The following is a 16,892-nucleotide window of genomic DNA, read 5'->3' as shown; positions in this document are numbered from 1 at the left end:
GTTTTTTCTAGAAAATCTTTCAAGGATTCCTGCAATACATTTTCGAAAACATTTCCCCGTAGATTTTTTTTCCAAAAATTCCTCCAAAAACTCCTCCAAGGAATCTTTTTGAATATGTAGAAGACACTTACAGGAAATTTTCTCTCAGATTTGCACAAATACCATTTTGTAAATTCTTACAAAAAAATCTTAAAAAATTTCTTAGAGGGTTTCTTCAAAAACTCATCAGAGCATTTTTGGATTTTTTTTAACGCAACCAGATCTTTCTACAATAGTTTTCGCGGATTTCCTTTGATATTTTGAAAACTTTTCCAATAATTCTTTCTTGGAATCCTCCAGGCATTAACCAATATTTTTTTTTGGGGAGATTCCTTGCTACTATGGATGTCTATCAACTCTTTCGAAGATTCCTACAGAAGAACTTCCGAGTATATTTTCTGCAATCTAAACCATGAATACCTATAGGAAATCTCGGAAGCATTTCTTGGTAAATCTAGAATGCATTTTTTAGCAAAATTAAAAAAGGATTCCTGAAAAATCAACTGAACTCTGGAAAAAATAAACAAAAAACAAAATAGTTAGTGACTGAAAACTGGGAGTATGGAAAAAATATTCTCAGGTCTAAAATCTACAATAAGAATGGATTAATTTTGAGGCAAACTCAAATTATTTTATGGATTATAGAACGAATCAAATAATTTGTAACGTCACTTTAGAGTCAATTTTGAATATGACTATTCGGAAAGTTTTGTGAAATATAAATATTAAAAAGAACTCAATAAAAACAAACAAAAACAAAAAATAAAATAAAAAAAATAATTTTAAAATTTTCGATCTAAAATTGAACAGAGTTTTTGAGAGAATCAGAACGAACTCCCTTTGAAATAAAAAAAAGCAACATAAGCAACATTTTCATAGGAACTACAACAGAAACCATTAAATGTACTGAATAATTTAAATTCTGACCATATTTACATTCAATAATCCCACTTATCCACATTGCCACTTCTCCCCTAAATTAAAAAAAACCATACCTGCTATTGTTGTATGATTTTTTGGAATAGTAGCTTCTAACATATCAGATAGTTTTCCAAAGAACTCGAGGTTGGATTCACGGTCCCATTCTTTGAAGCCCCGAAAAAAAATCTTGTTGATTCCTGAATAAATAAAAAAAAATTAAACGAAAGTTTAAAGAGGTTTCTTACCTTAGTTTGGGTTAGAAAGTTATGACAAACCCACAACAGTTTTTTTTTGTTTCAGAATTATCAACAACTCGACCACAACAACAATGGGTACTGACAAAAAAAAAATCAAAAATACAGTCAAGTTTTTTTTACGCGGGGGACACGTACCGCGTAAATGAAAACGATAAAAATCAAAATAGGAAATTTCTGCAAGAATTAATCTCTGAGTAAAAATCGACCAGAAATTTTATAAAGAACTTTGTGAAAGCTCCATTAAAAATTCTTAAACTTTTTTAAAAATCTAAACTCATTTCTACCAGAAATGCCATAACGATTTCGATTGAAAACTATAACACCAGTTTCTCAACAGATTCCCAGAAATTCCTTTCAAAATAAAGCTGGAACAAATCTCGTTTTCTTCTTTTGTCACTTTGCTCGTTGACTCGTCAAGAGGGGATGATAAGTAATAAATGTATTTGATGAACAATTACCCAAACAATTAGGCAAAATCGTCAAACTCGTCGGATTTGTTAGGAATTTTTCTCGAAAACTCTAATTTCACTTTAAATTTTTTAAATTCCTTAAATAATTTATTTGTGCCCCCCCTCAAAATGCCGAATTCCGACAAAAAATTTCGAGGGGGAGGTGACATACGAGAAAATCTAAATTTGTGTCAGCCTAATGGATTTTCTAAAGAACGCTACCAGACATTTCTTTTGAAATCTCATAAGAACTGCTTCCAGGCACACCACCAGAAGTTTGTCCAGGATTCGTCAAACTAATTCCTTAAAATCAATTCTAAAAATTTTACATGCTTCTCAAACAAATATTACAGCGTAATTAGTTCGAAGTTTTCTCGAATTGTAATTTTTCAATAAAATAAATCTTTGATGATATTGCATTATAAAAAAAAAATGGGACAAACATGCTGGGCACGACAGCATAAAAGCTAAAAATGAATCATCTCCCCGTGATACGTTGACAGGTCCATTCTAAAATTCCTCATCATTTCAAAAATATGTTTTCCCTTTTCATACTGCTACTGAAAGCTTCCTCGCCAATTAACAAATTCATCAACCATACGTCAGTCATGAAAGCCCAAACAATCAACAACTCTCACTCACCCGCGAGGAGAAACCGACTCAATTACACTTCCACCACCATTCCGTTGCGTTGCTGTGAACCATAAAAGCAATATTTTCACTTCCACAAGCCAAATGCGAAAAACGGCGCCAAGCTGGCTGCCTGACTCCTCACCCTGTTCCCAATCTAGCAGGCACCAAGAAAACATACCATCCAAAAATGTTGTACACGTACACACTTTTGGATGGTTGTTGTCCGAGAAACAACCCGTAGGAGCAATACTTACCAGCCGTGCTGAGACCGGGACTGGCGGTGAACTTTGCAACGTCAACAATTTTCACTGCAAACTGCTGGTTGGACTCCCGATGGATGCACCGACGAACGATCGAGAAGGGACCCCTGGAACAGAAAAAAAGAAACAGAATTAAATATCTTCTAGAGGTAGAGAGGAACGTGAAACCAGAAATTGCTCGAATGAGACAAAGAATAATAATATGATTGAATACACAGTAAAAACAACTCAAAATCGGCATATCAAATTTCTTATGTTGATAGCAAGATATTTTCGCTACAATCCGCTCGTATTGCATTTCGATGTAATGACCGTGACCGTTCGGGCGCAATTCATTTTAACACAATACTAGAGTTCGATTCCCAACCAAATACTGTATATGAACATTATTGTTTTTATACGTGAAATTTCGCATTTTTTTGTATTTTCGCCATTTCAGCAAATCGCATATCAACAAATTACACTTCTTGCGGCAACCAACTGCTCACAAGTATTGCACAATTAGCTGTGATGGTCTCCGCGAGCCACTCTACAAACCCAGACGACGGCTGATTGCCTGGAGTGTTCCGTGAATTGCAGCATCTCAGCCCGTGGAGGACCCAACCAAGGGGGGGGGGGAAGGCTTGGAAAATGTTTTAATCTTATTATACACCGATCTGAGCACAAAATGCAGTTCGCGTGCGGAGCGCAAAACTGCAAGAGGGATGACATCGCGCACTCCTCACCCGGGTTGATGGGTTCAACCATTTTTGTCGGCTGCAAAATTTCAACCCAGCATGCCTGCCTGGCTGCAGGAAACCGGAACTGTGAACCTACTTTTTATGCGCTGCTCCTCAGAACAAAGTTATAATTTACTGAGCACTGTTTCGGCGTCGGATGGCTTAAAGGGAAACACTAAGTTGATAGCAGTGAAACGCAATGAAAAGTGAGCTCTTTTGTTCTAATGAATTGCTTGGCGGAAGTTGTCAGGGGATGATTTTACTGACATAAATTGTTGTTGCACTAGATTCAACTTAAATTAAACAATATTGGGAAACATTTTTGTTCCCTTTCTTCTGAGTTAATCTTCCTATTACTGCTTCAAATATGTAACGTAGTAAAATTTTTGAGCGTTCCGAAAATAATCTTCCTCAGGATTCCTCTAGAATACTCCTCAGGATTCCACTGGAATCCTCGTCAGAGTTCCTTTGGAATCCTCCTCAGGATTTCTCAGGAATCATCCCCAGGATCCTCATCAGGATTCCTCTGGAACCCATCTCAGGATTCCTCTGGAATCCTCCTCGAGATTTCTCTGGAATTCTCCTCGGGATTTCTCTGGAATCCTCCTTGATTCCTCTGAAATGCTCCACAGGATTCCTCAGGCTCCTCAGATCCTCCTCAGAATTCCTCTGGAATCCTCTCCTGGATCCTCCTCAGGATTCCTCTGGAATCCTCGCCAGGATTCCTCTGGAATCCTCGCCAGGATTCCTCTGGAATCCTCGCCAGGATTCCTCTGGAATCCTCGCCAGGATTCCTCTGGAATCCTCACCAGGATTCCTCTGGAATCCCCACCAGGATTCCTCTGGAATCCTCACCAGGATTCCTCTGGAATCCTCACCAGGATTCCTCTGGAATCCTCACCAGGATTCCTCTGGAATCCCCACCAGGATTCCTCTGGAATCCTCACCAGGATTCCTCTGGAATCCTCCTCAGGATTCCTCTGGAATCCTCCTCAGGATTCCTCTGGAATCCTCTTCAGGAATCCTCTGAAATCCTCCTCAGGATTTCTTTGGAATCCTCCCCAGGATTCATCTGGAATCCTCCTCAGGATTCCTCTGGCGTCCTCCTCAGAATTCCTCTGGAACCCTCCTCAGGAATTCGCCATAGGATTCCTCTGAATACCTTCACAGGATTCTCCTTTTATTTTACAAGCGCCCTCTTCAGAATTCTACCACAATTAACAATTACAGTATGCTAGAATTCATTACAGCCCTTGCTGTGTTTCGTACTTGATATGAAATCAATGATCTCTTTTATGTTCAATGAATCACGTTCCACTGACGTTATCAATGATTTTGCTACGGGTTGCAGTTACCTGAAATAAAACAAATATTGTCATCTCAACGAGTATTTTTGACGCAGCATTCAGATCCATTTTAAGCTGCCGCTCCATTTCCAGATTAAACGGAAAATTTATTCGCACGGTGACAGTTCTATTTTGGTTACCATTAATTATCCCCTTTAATTAGAGATTCAACAAATGACACATCAACTATTCATTCGAAAAGAATCATTAAACGCTGATTATCGCTACATCCTATGCTAAAAACCCCGATGAGACAAAGTCCCAATTTAAGTTATTACCGTCATTTCATCAACATTTGGTCGAATGGCGATTTCCATTTATAATTATCCTCAACTAAGCGGATCGGCAGCTAGATATATCTAAAACGTGCGAATTAATTTACAAGGCAAAAAGCTGACACGATACCACAAACTACCCTATTCTATGAGTAGGTACCTCATCCAGATATGAGATAGTTTCTATGCAACGCTTCCCGTCATATAGGTGAATAATTCGTTCCGCATAATACGGAGTAAAACTTGCATCCATAACTAATTAATTATGGATGCTTCTTGCGGGCATAGGTCGCACAAAACGGTTCCCATCGGTCGGTGGCACACAACACAACCACATCGCCGCGCCGGTCGTCATCACATATTATGTTGGTGCGCAATTTGTATGACTGTGTCGTTCTCGGTCGGACTCGGTCCCGCACTACCGGGACGGGACAGAACTCCACAAAATTAACTAATTTGAAAAAGTTGTGCGACACCACCTCTTTTTAGCACGTGCTTTTTGCCTTTTTGCGGCTCGTGAACGGCAACGAGCAAACGACTCGGCGGCGATGACACTTAGCAGCTGCTGCCGAACAAGAAGATGTCCGGTCATTTGGCCGAATGTCGTTTGGCTGAACGCCATTTGGTTGAATTATGATCAAAAGAGTTCAGATGTGCGGTCAAACTCCGAGTAACCGAGCTAACATTTCCCCATCTTTGAACATAGGTTGTTCTTTCAAAGCTTTATCCAGAACATAGGGCATTCGACAAAACGGCATTCGGTTAAGTGACATTCGACCAAATGACCCGGAGCCCGAACCAACAGGCTGTGTTCTAATGGGTGTTTGTACGAATGTACACGAATGCATATTCCTCCCGGGCACAGCTTCTGGTGATGATAAATAAAAAACGCCAGAATACTGCAACATCAGGACCCAGGATCCAGACCTTGGCGAGATGGTGAGCGAAGCTAATTAAAAGCTGCATTATGTGGCGTGACCGCCACAAGCAAAGCTCAAATCTGTTTCCATTCGTACAAAAATATGTTGGATTTCACACAAATAAGGAGAGAGGGGTCAGGCATCAGGAGTCGGCTCCAGAGGCACTTCCAAACATAATCACTTTGATAACATTATTTTCTCGTTATACGAAAATGAAACTTGTTAAAGTGCGACAGGGCACGAAAAGTTACACCTTTGATCAAGGCCTAAATTGCTCAACTTCAACCGCCGCAAACTTGTTACTGGCAAGCGACTAGAATGAAGTTTGGGCATTTGAAATTGGAGAATGCTTTCGATGAGCTCCTGCAGAATTATACAATTAAGGTTTGTAGAATGTTTTTAAGCACAAGAAATTATGAAATTTTCGCCAATTTGGCGATTAGGGTGATTTAGATTTGGTAACTGTTAAACACTACCCAATTGTTCAACTTTCTTTAGACATCTAATTAGTGCTGTCATTGCGGTAATATCCGAGATGGTTACCCAAGGTTTCTAAAGTTTAGCTCCTCCTGTACTGATACACTCCCAAGGAAATAATTACAATACTACGCCTTATCCATATTAATTGGATGTTCACGATTTTGTTAAAAAAAATATAAAAAAACGTCCAAGAAGAACCCCATCAGGGCTTCGTTCGCCATTTACCGAAATTTATCTCGAATGCAGAAAGAAAATTCATGCAAGAATTCCTTGAATGATTTCAGCAAAAGCTCCTCCAGATGTCCCTTCGAAATATATTCCTGTCCATGCTTTTTTTTTTAATTTCCGTAGGCGAACGCCCCAGGGCTTATTTCAGGAATTCATAACGAATTTTCCATGGAGTTTCTTCATAAGTTTCACAAAAAATTACTCAAAAGGTTTTACTTGGAACCAGTCCACGGGTTTTTCCGGGTATTCCTCCAGAGATTTTTTAAAAATGTGTTCTAGTAGAAGTTTCATAACAGTTTCATGCAGGAATTCACGCAGAGATTTCCGCAAGAGTTCCTTCTGAGATTTCTTCATATATTTTTGTAGGAATTCTTCTAGGGATTTCTTCAGAAAACCTGATCTTTTTACCAGATTTTTTCTCAAGAACTCTTGTTGAAATTCCTTCAGAGGATTCTTCGCGTATTTCTTGTTATAACTCTTCAAATATACCATCAAGAATTCCAGCAGGAATTATAATTTGCTTTGCTACATCAATGTAAGTAGGTATTCAGACCTTTCTTCTCCCGAGATAATCTCAGTAACTGATTCAGAAATTACTTCACCATTTATTGTTTGGGATCTCTTCTGATCTATTGTAGGAACTCCACTTCTTTGAAAGATTCTTTCAAATAATTCTATTCCTTTAGAAGTTTATTCAGTATTTCCTTCAAGAATTACTCTAAGGACTGTATCGTTAATTATGAGTATACCTTTGAGGCTCTGTATTAAAAAGACTATGTATTATTTTTACAACTGCTATGTGTCTATGTGTTACTTACGTTGTAAACAAACGATAACCTTCATTAAAATTTAAAGTTTTTCCTCAAGTGGAACAATGCGAAGATTTACGGAGGAGAAACGAAAATCGATTGTGACCAGACACTGCAATGAAAAATGATCATCGCTAAGAAATTTAGCAAAAAATGAATGTGTTAGGGTTTTTGTTGTCCAAAATGCTATCAAACGATTCGGTATGCATAACACACTGAAAAACTTACCCGGACGCGGCAAAAAAAAAACAGGTGCGTCCAAGTCAAATTTGGACAGCAAAATTTGCAAAATCGTTGAAGAAAATAGGAGGCATCCATTAGGGATTACGCAAAAAAGTGCGGAACGACTGTTGGTATGGTTCAACGTGCCAAGAAGCGTAATTCCCTTAAGACCTACCCAAAACAGAAATGTCAAAACGCAGTCAAATTCTAGCGGATTATATGAAAACTTGGGCTTGGAAACTGTACGACGATGTTTTGAGCAAAAATTGCATGTGCATAATCATGGATAATGAAACGTATGTCAAATTGAACTACAAGGCACTTCCAGGGGCACAGTTTTTCACTGTGAAGTGTGGCACGGATGTTACGAAGTAGGAGAAATCGATTTTTTGCGAAAAAATGGGAAAATGTGTTGGTTTGGCAAGCAATTTGACAATGTGGTATGAAATCGTCACCGTTCTTGAACTTCTCAACGTCGAAATATACCGTCGAAATATACCGGACGGAATGTCCCCAGAAACTTATTCTGACACTTATCAGAAAGCACAAAGGTCCTACATCACTTTGGCCGGATTTGGCATCCTGCCACTAAGCGCGTGACATCTTTGACAGGTATGAAGAAAACAATGGTCAATTTGTGGAAAGGGCAATGAATCCTCTAAATAGTCCGCAAATAAGGCCCGTTGAGAAATGGTTAACTTTGATGAAAGGGAAACTACGGATAAAGGATAGAGGAGCAGAGGACGTCACAAAATTCAAGAAAAACTGGGTCAGCATAAGCAAAACCAGCGTCGGAACGGTTGTCCAAAACCTTATGAAGAACACCAAGAAGAAAGTTCGAGAAGTGGCAAGAACCACGAAAAATTAAATATACAATCATGTCATGGGCTTTTCTGATGGTCAATAAACAATGTAATTGAATTTAATTTATAAAATAAATACAACATTCCCAAATACAGCCATGGTGGGTTTCCTTCCGATTTTTTTTTCAGGCAGTACTTCAGAAACTGTTTCTGGGGTTTTTGAATACTAATCCGTTCATAACAAGAAAATATTCAAAGAATTACTCCACATGTATCCCCAGGAGTTGTTCTTGGAATTCAGGAAATCCTCCAGCAAATCACCTTCAGAAATTTATTTTGGGTTTTTTGCCTTTCTCGTACACTAACTGTACTGGAAAGGCTATATGTTCAGCTCGACGTATTGAGGTTATGTCTGTGTGTGTGTATGTGTGTGTGTGTGTATGTGTGTGCGTGTGTGTGTGTGTCTGTATGTGTGTGTACAAAAAAACTCACATTACTTTTTAGGAGTAAACCTCATGCGATTTCAATGACCGTCGGTTCATTCGACGCGGAATCTGGTCCCATTGTTTCCCATTGAAAATGGTTTGGATCGGTTCAGCCGTTCCGGAGATATGGCCATTTAGGTGTTCCGGAACGGTACCCCAGGAAGGGACCAGATATGAAAATGCATCAAATCTATGCATGCGACACATCACACCACGGCATTTTCGATAACCTGATGAGCGGTAAGCAGAAAAATAGTCTAAGACCATATCTGAACCGGTAGTGTTCCGGAACCGGTTCCGGGTGTCCCGCCGGAAATGGCAAATATCCAATTGTACCAAACCCATACATGAGACACATCAAACCACGGCATTTTCGATAACCTGATGAGCGGTAAGCAGGAAAATAGTCTAAGACCATATCTGAACCGGTAGTGTTCCCGAACCGGTTCAGGGCGTCCCGCTAGAAGTGGCCAAATATACAATTGTACCAAACCCATGCAAGCGACACATCAAACCACGGCATTTTCGATGACCTGATGGACAACGAGCAGGAAAATAATCTCAGACCATATCTGAAGCGGTAGTGTTCCGGAACCGGTTCTAGGCGTTCCACTGGAAGTGGTCAAATATACAATTGAACCAAACCCATGCATGCGACACATCAAACCACGGCATTTTCGATGACCTGATGGACAATGAGCAGGAAAACCATCTCAGACCATATCTGAACCGGTAGTGTTCCGGAACCGGTTCTAGTCATCCCGCTGGAAGTGGCTAAATATACAATTGAACCAAACCCATGCATGCGGCACATCAAACCACGGCATTTTCGATAACCTGATGAGCGGTAAGCAGGAAAATAGTCTCAGATCATATCTGAACCGGTAGTGTTCCGAAACCGGTTCTAGGCGTCCCGCTGGAAGTAGCCAAATATACAATTGAACCAAACCCATGCATGCGGCACATCAAACCACGGCATTTTCGATGACCTGATGGACAATGAGCAGGAAACCCATCTCAGACCATATCGGAACCAGTAGTGTTCCGGAACCCGTTCCGGGGTTCCCGCCGAAGTGGTTAAATCTGAAAGAGAAACAAACCCATACATGCGTCACATCAAATAGCGGCTTTTTAGATTACCTAATGAACGGCCAGCAAGTGTTTCGGAATCGGCTTTGAGTGGCCGGAAGAGGCCAAATGTAAAAGTAAACCAAATCCAGGCCATCAAATCAAATATCAAATCGTGGCTTTTGCAATAACCTGATGAACAGTTAGCTATAAAATAGCCTTACGTCACACTAAAGACAACTGGTAGTGTTCCGGAATTGGTTCCGAGAGTCCCGTCGAAATTGTCAAACCCTGCATGTGACACCTTCAATTTGCAGCGTTTTTGGTTAACCGATGAGCAGTTAACAAATCAATAATGTTATACCATATTTGGTTCAGCCGATAGTTACCCGGAATCAGATCCGGGTAGTAAAATGTAAAATTTAACCAAACCCATGGATGCGGTACATCAAATCACGACCAGTCTTGTAAACATTCGACACTTTTAACTACCTTCATTTCGTTGCCGCAGTCGGGTGTCAATCGGCTTTGTTACATTCGTGCGCTATCGTTACCTCTTACCTACACACAACACGAGCAGTAGAACGAAGATCAATAAACATAAGAAAGGATCAAATCAATGTCATCTGACACGATGACTTGTGTCTAATTCTAGCTTTACGCATAGATTTTCAGCCAATTCTGATTATGAATGTTAATATTAGTTTATTATTGCATGTTGCATTGAATACGACACAGGGCATATATTCGTTGATACTGGCCCTTAAGAGCTCATCCGCTCAATCAAAAAGAAGAAGAAGAAGAATACGACACACAGATGGGCAACATAGCTCTTATTATGGAAGAAGACAGGAATAACAAAAGCCGAACCGTCTCTCGAAGCCGCTATCGTGGTGAAGTGCATTCGTTTGACATTTTTGTTTCGAACAGTAGTTTGATTGCTTGTGTTGCGAATGTCGGAGACAAAGGAGGCCGAAAATTGACGAAAAGGTTCAAATGACTGTGATCTCTAACAAGACTGATCACGACTTATCGACAACCTGGTGGAAAAATAGGGTCAGACCACATTAGATTCACGGTAGTGTTGCGGGTTCAGTTGTGGCTTCGAAAATGGTTAGAAGTAAAAGTGAAGCAAACCCATTCATGCGATATATCAAATCGCGGTGATTAGGTAAAGGTGAATAAATAGCAATAAGATATTCTCAGACCATAATTGGGACAACCGGTAGTGTCATGGTCCATGACTCATGGAATCAGATCCGGCTATCCCACCGGAAATTACCAAATATAAAAATGAACCAAACCCATACATACGACACATCAGATCGCAGATTTTTTGATAATCTAATGAACGGTTAGCAAGAAAACAGCCTTAAATCACATTAGAGACTAGCTTGTGTAGCAGAACCAACGTTCATGTGAAAAATTAAATCGTGGCTTTGTTTAATGGCCTGATAAACATTAGGTATGAACAACAGTGACGAATAGGTCTAAGTTATCATATATGAGAACAAAATATAGACACAACTAAAGCGTTGTCTTCAAATCGTACCATTTCAGATTCCTAAGGTGTAAATTTATAGCAGGATGGGTCAACGTTGAATGGAAAAATAAGAATTTGATCGCGTCAACAGAAGATGGTGGCTGTTTTTAGGAATTTTGAGCTCTAAAACTATGTAAAATAAGTGTATTTGGTATGGGAAATATGTTCGGAGTCCACCAGAGTATCCAAGATAGCGGGCCAAAGTCCAAAATAATGGCCCAGGATTCAAGTTAGTGCCTATTTTATAGGATTTTTAATTCTTGCATTATGGGCATATTTTGTACGAAAATATGTCCAGAATTCAAAATTTGTAATCAGAAAACCCAAGCTGTGCGCTGTTTCACAAGGTCTGCAATATGACTATAGTTTGAATGGGGAAGAATGCCGGTCTTCGTCCAAAACTGGTAACCAGAAAATCATAAACGACGTGCCAAATTTCAATACGGCGACTATTTTATGTAATTTTAGGTGCAGAGTCCAAAAATGAATACCAGAACATCCAAGATGGTGTCTCAATGTTCAAGATGGCGGTTAGTTTAGTTGGGGTAGATATCCGGAGTCATAAAATGATGACCGGAAAATCTAAAATGACGTTTCAAAATTTTGCGGCTTCATGACACTTGTTTGGTTTGAGTTTTGGATCGTTGTCTTATATTTTCTGAATATTGGATGTTATGCTAATATAAAATGTATCCATTTTGAGTAGATTTAGCAAGCAGTTTTCATTTTGTATTTATGTCAATGTCATCAACATGTCGCTCGAGTTTTGTTGAAAGGATATTTTAAAGCACGAGAAAGGCACCATCACCGCTAGGTGGATTAAGTAGGGGTTTTTTTTTAATTGATTTGGTTTTTTTTTCATTTTTTCCATTACTTGAAAGTTTTTTTACCGAGAATGAAAATAGATCAATAGTTCAAAGATTTTAGCTGGAGTTGTTGAAAAAAAAATTGTTTCAAAAATAACAGGAAAATATGAGATTTTCATTCCTGTTACTCAATTTCCAAGAAAGTCGAAACTACCTACCCGAACAAAGGCGGATAACAAAGTGATATCATTTTGATAAAAAAAAACTGTGTTATCGGTGTTATCATTTTGATATGTAACCAGATGATAACAAATTAAGTTATCGATCATTTTAGTCTATCGTGATATCATAAAATTACTAAATGATAACAAAATATGTTGTCAGTTACCAAGCGCATTCTCAAAGCTTTTCCAAAACTGCGAGTCAGATGATCCTCGAATCTAAAAATAGATTCAACTTTCCTCCATGACTGCAACACGAAAGCATAGAATTTGACCTCTCACTGAATTACGTTGGTATAGAGGCTATCGGCTTCGACCAGAGTTGATGCACAAGTGCTGTAGTCCCATGTACGATTGCCACATTGCAAGCGAGCTCCCAGGAGCACTGTACATTTTGAGACTGAAAGTTGTGCGCCTCATTTTTCTCAAGATGTGTCTCATGAGCTTCGTCTCATGCGCTGATTAAATTAGAAAATTTCACGACAAAAAACTTCCTAAACGAGCGAGAATTGAAACCTCGACCTTTGCATTGAGAGTCTCTAGTCATATCGTATAGACCAACCAGACAATTGAGTTGTGTACGGGAAAAAGTTGTGGAGGATCTTCGTTACCAAGAAGTTGTTTTTCACCTCAGATACCAACAGCTCACACAGCGCATGAGACGAGCTCCCCGGGAGCTATGCGCCAAGCTCACACCCACCAGAATTTCGTGAGCCTCATAGCAGTGCAGCACACTGCGATTTTGAAGAGCTGGGAGACAATTTGGTGGGAGGCTCGCTGTCACATTTACATATGTAAACATGAGCAATGGGAAACTCTGGCTGCGACTAATAATCGTTTGATTAGGGTTCGAGTCCCGCTGGGCCCAATAGTTGAACACATGGGTTGTAAATTATAAGACACTTTTTTCAACTGCTGGCTATGTTGGTAAATGAGCTCATATTGATAACGAATTGCTTACAAACTTTGTTGTATGTATGTAGGTAAGTTGTAACAAACTTTGTTATGAACAAAATATTGTATAACACTCCTGATAAAAAATATCATTGAAAAACGAAATTTTTTTTTTCTTTTGTTTGTATTAACTTGTATTTGCTAATTCTACACTTAATTTTTATTGAGAGGATCGCAGCAGTTCGCGGGCGAATGCGGACGTGTGAAAGTTTTGGCTGTCACAGGCTGTCACAATTTTCTCGCCCAAAGATTGTTATTGTGTAAAGTTTTCGGTTGACCACTAAATCCGCCAAAGGTGTACCGTGTAACCGAGTGTCCGCGTTCCGGGAGTAGTGTCATCGTAAGAACATTCGCCAAAAAAAAGTTGTGTTGCTTCCATACTCCTGCTACTTGGCACTTGCGGCCTTTGTGTGATCAAGCCTTGAAGCAGTGAAAAGTGTTTGGAAAATGGAAGAAGAAAGTGAAGGTCGCAAGCGTTTTTAGAGTTCCAGAATATGCTTTTAAATAGAAACGTCTAATAACACTAGTTTACAGCATTTTTGAACTCGGTAAACTGATGATCATTTTTGGTGTAGAATCATGCCCTGAGTTCGAAAACGCGAAAGAAAAAAATTACAGTAGAGCGGAAATTTTTTCGACTTTCCATACAAGGTTGATGATTTGAAATCGATTTTTGTTCTATTTTTAAGCAAAATCGCTCACTTCAAACATCTCATTCTCCGTAATCAATGCTCCGATTGAGCTGAAATTTTTACTGTAACTCGCCTACTTATGGTATGTCAAATAAACGTCGAGAAAGATTTTTTCAGTTGGTTTTTTCTTATTGAAAAAAATACCTTTCTTCAAAAAATTTTGGGGATTTTGTTAAAATTTAAGAAGATTGTCCCTAAAACTCGTCAATATCTTGAATTTCATCAATCTGACGCAAAACCTGTATTCGCATGATCGAATGGTATTGTATTCAGCTTTTAATTTTTGGAAAAAGATTTAAAATTGGTTGAACAAAACGTAATATATTTGAATTTTAGTAAATTACATATTTTGAAAAGTTGCAAAACTCGATATTGTGCTAAAACTCAAAAACTGTTCTACTTTAAATTTTTTGAAGGTCGGTTCCGAAATCAGCACTAAATTGTGCTTCAAAAATTTTGGTCGTTGACAGAAGTTCACGACTTTCCTTTTATTTTGTAAACTTGTGTAATAAGTGCCCGACGGTGTATAATAAACAGGAGATCACGCACAGTTTCTTAATTGAAGAGATGGCGGCAGCAGCACCGGTGCGGTTCCTCCTTCGAGAACAAGCTGCAGAAACCTCTCCTGTTCCGCTACTACTGCTGCTACAGAGAACATAGGACTGTCGCTACCTGAAGAATCTTCCAGAAATTCCTTATGAAGAAGTGTTTTCTCAAATACTGTTGTGGAATTACGATATTTGTTGCGATATCGGAGGAGTGGATGCCGAGAATGGTCCTTTGACGGAGAGGTAGGATCGAGTATGGTTGTCGGCATCCAGTGGCTGGTGGCTGCATCGAGCGCAGCTGTAAGCATCTCCACAACGTTGGCTGGTGACCGTGGCGTGCACGGTTTTCGGCATCCGGTGGTCGGTGACTCTGGGTAAGTCGTCGGTGCTGTTTATCCAGGTAAGTGCAACGAACCTATCTCCAGAGAACTTCAGTACGCAACAGTATCAGTTAAATTAAATTCAATTATTTCAAACTGTATATATTATTTCATCATAATACAGTTACATAACTTAATCATACTCAACCATACCCGTACCAAAATCCCATCTCCTTTCTATTTACGAGGGCGTCGGTGAGTCGCTGGCATCTCGATAAATAGATTCGTTCCCTGGTATCCCTTCCCATCTGCATAACGTATTTCTTATCGTTTCAGAGAGCGAGAAATGGCGCTTAAGCCTAGGCTTGTTAGCCAGGATACAGTTTAAATGCCTGTGCCCCATCCCTGAAGCAAGATGACCCAAGGAGTGACAAAACCTTTTTAGCTACGTCACTCCCAACGTTGGTGTTTAAACATACTGAGTACCGCGTTTGTTTTATACCATTGGGCGAATGGTAAATGGCACTTTACAATAAAAATTGGTGGTCGTTGTGTATCTTAACCATGAAATTTAGAGAAAATTTTCATAATTTTTTTTTTCGCGAAAAATAATAGAATCTATTGTGATTTTATGAGACTTTTAAAGGGCATTTTTCAAAAGAAAACAATATATCCTAATGTTTTTTCGTTGTTCATACAATACAAATACAATTTATTAAATGACTTCAAATGAATCGCTGTTACAATAAAAATTACAATAATATTTGTTGTTATTTGTAGGCAGTTTTCGCTTTTGAAAATCCATAGAATTTATATTTCCCGCTAACATTTATATCCAGCATTTATTGGAAAACAATAGAAAAATTATTGTTCATATTTTTCTTGACGTAACGTTCTCCCTTGAATAGAATCAGCTTCTTAGCTGTTCTATAAGTATTTCAACAGTTATTAGCTGAGAGCTTCCTCTGCCAACACGGTTTGACGTCTAATACGATGAAATAATACAATAATTATTATTATTATTTATTTATTACGAACTGTTTTTTAGTGTAATTGAGAAATAAAATCTTTTTAATAAAAAGTCCATGAGAATTTTGCGAGCACTTTTCCAACTGTATAAAAACAACTTAAATTAATTTTTACTTATAGTAACCCTAATTTTTTAAAGAACTATTGAAAAACAATCGAATCAATTACTCACTAACAAAGCCAATGTTCACTTATTGTACGAAATATATGGGCTTGATTTCTATTGTAAAAAAAATGACAATATATCTACTGTATGTTTTATTGTGAACAACGAAACCTATCATATGTTAATAATATTTATCATGCAATGAATGGTATTTTTTTTATCCGGGACAATAAGCTGTCAACTTGATCTCAATGATAACTTCTTATCACTTTGGTATTCGAGGAGTAAATTTAACTTATCATTCTTGTTATGTTGGCTCTTGATTCAACCTAAATATTAACTAACTCAGTTATCAAACGAATGATAACCAGGTAACAGAACTTGTTATCATTTTGTTATCCACCTTTGCTCAGCTACCAGGGATGCCATATATACTACAGATTCATCTGTATTATACAGATTTGTAAGGATCCGTACAGACTTTATTTTATATGAAATACAGTTTTTTGAACTATAGGTGCTATTTTATTTTTGAATGGGATATTGATTTTTCATCCAAATTTTGTATGGGAAACAGATTTTCAAAAATACAAGTTTTTCAAAAAATCATCTGGCATCCCTGTCAGGTACCCTATTCAATTTCCGCATATTGATATAGTTGTGTTCGACTTTTAAGCACATAAATAAATACACAGAGTTCATCCAATAGCGAAGCAATTCGCCCCCACTGAATGCAGTGCAGTAAAAATCATATTTCTC

The 16,892-nt window shown here is 38.5% G+C and overlaps 1 protein-coding gene across 4 annotated transcripts in view; it reads right to left on the bottom strand.

The window, feature by feature from the left end:
* LOC109414942 (peripheral plasma membrane protein CASK) overlaps positions 1-16,892 on the bottom strand; it is a 676,441-nt gene that overhangs the window by 513,521 nt on the left and 146,028 nt on the right. For all 4 annotated transcript variants that reach the window (XM_062846946.1, XM_062846943.1, XM_062846944.1 and 1 more), the window contains exon 2: positions 2,554-2,666. In XM_062846946.1, coding sequence (XP_062702930.1) covers positions 2,554-2,666 — 113 coding nt within the window. The remainder of the gene's footprint in view (positions 1-2,553; positions 2,667-16,892) is intronic.

This window comes from Aedes albopictus, chromosome 1, assembly GCF_035046485.1.
Source record: "Aedes albopictus strain Foshan chromosome 1, AalbF5, whole genome shotgun sequence".
Lineage (NCBI taxonomy): Eukaryota > Metazoa > Arthropoda > Insecta > Diptera > Culicidae > Aedes > Aedes albopictus.
This window is presented reverse-complemented; position numbering and strand designations above follow the sequence as displayed.